The sequence below is a fragment of the Chenopodium album genome, chromosome 2 (genome assembly GCF_948465745.1).
Source record: "Chenopodium album chromosome 2, dcCheAlbu1.1, whole genome shotgun sequence".
Classification (NCBI taxonomy): Eukaryota; Viridiplantae; Streptophyta; class Magnoliopsida; order Caryophyllales; family Amaranthaceae; genus Chenopodium; species Chenopodium album.
The window spans coordinates 79635266-79639433 of record NC_137835.1 but is presented as its reverse complement, the minus strand read 5'-3'; the positions used below and the strand labels follow the sequence as shown (position 1 = coordinate 79639433).

The 4168-nt window shown below is 41.9% G+C and overlaps 1 protein-coding gene across 1 annotated transcript; it reads left to right on the top strand.

Moving 5' to 3' along the window:
* The first annotated feature begins 310 nt into the window (after window positions 1-310).
* On the top strand, window positions 311-1333 carry LOC145576908 (uncharacterized). The gene has a single exon (XM_081634610.1). It carries the CDS (start codon window positions 311-313, stop codon window positions 1331-1333), a length of 1023 nt encoding a protein of 340 aa, XP_081490736.1.
* Window positions 1334-4168: the final 2835 nt, after the last annotated feature.

Genomic DNA, 4168 nt, shown 5'->3' with positions numbered 1-4168 from the left:
AAACACTACATTGTACATAGTATATCAATCGGTACTATTAGGAAAGATATCATAGTATCTTTACAATATCTTATGTTTAGGAAAGATATATTTATTTGCTATATTTTCTATCTTATCTTAGGAAAGGATAGTTAGTTTCCTAATAGGAATATATTTGCTAAATCTCTTCCTTGTGGCTCAAGGAGAGAACTTGTATAAATATTTGTGATCTTGGAATAATATGATCAAGCTTTGAGTTTCAATCTTATCATGGTATCGGAGCTAAAGTTGCTTCAATAATAAACATTGAAATTTTTTTTAATCAGCCACCATGCCTGGTGACGACACCCCACCGCCACCACCCCCATTAAAAATTGAATCTAACTCTCCCTTCTACCTTGGCCCTCAAGATCGCCCAGACGATTTTATTACCTCCCAACGCTTAAAACTGAACAATTTTAATGACTGGTCTCATACGATCTTTATTGCTTTATCTTCAAGGAGGAAGTTCGGCTTCCTTGATGGTACTATCACGAGCTATGCACCCCTGTGTACGAAGGACGATTGGGTGACGATACATTGTATGCTTGTCTCTTGGCTTATGAACACAATTGACCCTGAGGTTCGGTCTATGCTTTCAAACTATGACAATGCTAAGAAGCTTTGGGATGATCTACATGAACGCTTTGGGCTTGTTAACGGCCCTAGAATTCAGCAAATTAAATATGAAATTTCTCGGTGTGAACAAACTAAAACCATGCCAGTAGCCGTATACTTTAGCAAGCTGTCAGTCCTTTGGGATGAACTAGACAAGCACGAGCCCCTCATCAATTGTAAGTGTGGTAAATGTACTTGTGATGTTGGAAAACAACACGCAAATCGTCGTGAAGGAGATCGCCTTCAGCAATTTTTGCTCGGTCTATATTCAGACTACTATGCTGCTCTTCGATCCACCTTATTATCTCACGATCCCCTCCCCTCCTTGAATCGAGCTTTTCAAACGATTGCTCAGGAAGAACGAGTTCGTGGCATTGCTACCCTCAAAGAAGAAACCACGGAGGTGGCTGGGTTTGCGGTGCGGATGGAAAATAATTCCAAACCGCGTCTCTCACGAGCAGAGAGGGCTGCTCTGGTCTGCCAACATTGCCACAAGAAAGGGCATGATGATACCACATGTTTTGATAAACATGGAGTTCCCTCGTGGTATGTTGAGAAATACGGGTCGAAGGATAATTCCCGCGGAGCAGGCCGTGACAGGGTTGCGCCTATCAAGGCCAATGCAACACCTACGACTGCACCTCCACCCCAAAATAATTCCACTGCAATGCCGCATCTTACCCCCGAGCAATGGTAAGTTGTGATGGCCTTTATGGGTAACTCTCCACCTCCATCTCACCGCGTGAATGGTAAGTGGATTATTGACACCGGATGTTCCCATCATGTGACCGGTGATTTTTCTTGTCTATCGGACGTTCATGACGTCCCTTCTTGCAACGTTGGACTTCCGGATGGCAAGAATGTGATTGCTATGAAAGAAGGCGTTGTAAAAATAACAGACAAAATTATTCTTCCCAATGTGCTTTATGTTCCTAAATTAAATTGTAACTTGATTTCGGTTTCACAATTATGTTCAACTAATAATTGTGAAGTCATAACGAACTCTCAAATGTGTACTATACAGGACCAACGCACGAGGGAGGTGATTGGAACGGGTGATCTCAAGGATGGACTATATTATCTTCGGGAAGATGCATCTATTGCGGCTATTTCGGTTGAAGATACATTAAAACTTTGGCATAAACGGTTGGGACATCCATCCGAAAAAGTTGTAAAGCTACTACCTTTTCTTAGCAATTTTAGTGGTCATTTAAATAAAAATTGTGAAGTGTGTCATCGTTCTAAACACACTAGAGACAAATTTCCTTTAAGTGATAATAAAGCTTCCCGTATTTTTGAAATAGTACATTGTGATCTTTGGGGTCCTTATGCCGAACCTTCATCTTGTGGTGCACATTATTTTTTGACTTTAGTAGATGATTATTCTTGTGCCGTATGGATATATCTATTGGTTGATAAAACTGAAGTCTTTAAGATATTTATGTCTTTTATTGCTATGGTTGATAGGCAATTTTCGCAGAAAATCAAAATTGTGAGAAGTGATAATGGTACCGAATTTTTTTGTTTGAAAAATTATTTCCTTGCCCAAGGTATATTGTTTCAAACCTCTTGTGTTGGAACTCCTCAACAGAATGGGAGGGTAGAGAGAAAACACCAACACATTCTCAATGTTGCTCGTGCCCTTCGTTTTAAGGGGGGGTTACCAATTTATTTTTGGGGGGAATGTGCTCTTGCTGCGGCTCATGTTATTAATCGAACACCTTCTATCCTCTTAGGGAATAAAACACCTTATGAGATGTTGTTTGGCTCCCCTCCTCTTTTTAGTGAACTACGTGTTTTTGGGTCTTTGTGCTTTGCCCATAATCAACGGGCTAAAGGTGATAAATTTGCAAGCCGTAGTCATAAATGCATCTTTGTTGGGTACCCTTTTGGGAAGAAGGGATGGTATTTATTTGATCTTGATAAAAAGGAATTTTTTGTGTCGCGTGATGTACGTTTTTTTGAGGATGTATTCCCTTACTTGGATGCCGAAAGTACTAATATAGACATAGCCACGGATGGTTTTAATGCAACAATAAATATGGAGGATGTCCCTCCTTGGTTTGACAGCGATGAGGACTTGCCACAACAGCAGTCCGTGGCTGCCCCTACCTCCACCACGGCTGCTGCGCGCTCCGACACTGTCACTGCTCCGAATGCAGCTCCTGCTGAACACCCCACGGCACCTGACTTAATGGGGCGTGGGCATCGACCAAAATTCCCGAATCCAAAGTACCGGGATTTTGTCACTCATACTCAAGTTGCAAAAAATAGTCCATCCGAAGCATCACTCAACCCAATTGCTACTCCTCCCTCAGGTATGCCGTATCCTATAGCACATTATGTTAGTTGTGATAAGTTTTCTGCAAAACACCGAAATTTTGTTGCAGCTATTACAGGTGGGAAGGAACCGAGATCCTTCAAAGAAGCAATGCAAGATCATGGTTGGCAGATGGCCATGAAAGAAGATATGCGTGCCTTAGAAACCAATGGCACATGGACTTTGGAGAAGCTCCCTCCCGGGAAAAAGGCTCTTGGGAGTCAATGGTTGTATAAAATAAAATACAACTTTGATGGTAGCATTGAACGATTGAAGGCGAGATTAGTTGTCTTTGGTAACCATCAAACTGAAGGCATTGATTATGATGAGACTTTTGCCCCTGTTGTTAAGATGACCACAGTTCGTGCATTTCTAGCTATTGCTGCCGCAAAAAATTGGGAGTTGCATCAAATGTACGTTCACAATGCGTTCCTTCATGGTGATTTAGAAGAGTAAGTATACATGAAACTACCTCCAGGTTTTACTACTAATGAGCCGGGTCTTGTTTGTCGGCTTCGGAAATCATTATATGGTCTCAAGCAAGCTCCTAGATGTTGGTTTGCCAAGTTGACTACGGCCTTGAAGAAATATGGTTTTATACAGTCATATTCGGACTATTCCTTGTTCACTTACACGCAAGGTTCGGTTCAACTCAATGTTCTTGTGTATGTGGATGATTTAATTGTTGCAGGGAACAATTCTACTGCTTTAAAATTATTCAAAAATTATTTGAACACTTGTTTTCATATGAAGGATTTGGGAGTTCTTAAATATTTTCTTGGCATTGAGGTTGCAAGAAGTAGTACTGGATTGTTCCTATGTCAACGCAAATATGCTCCTGATATTATTTCGGAAACAGGTCTTTTAGGGTCAAAACCGGCCATGACTCCTATGGAACAAAATCACCACTTGGGTCGTGCACAAGGACCGATTCTTGCTGACCCGGAGCCCTATCGTAGGCTCGTTGGTCGTCTTGTGTATTTGGCTGTAACTCGGCCAGATTTAACGTATTGTGTGCATGTTCTATCCCAATTTATGCAAGCCCCTCAACAGGCTCAATGGGAAGCAGCGTTAAGGGTAGTACGGTACTTGAAGAGTACCCCGGGGCATGGCATTCTCTTGCGTAAAGATAGTGACCTTACTCTGGAAGGTTGGTGTGACACCGACTGGGCTGCCTGCCCGTTAACTCGTCGGTCAGTGTCAGGGTGGTTG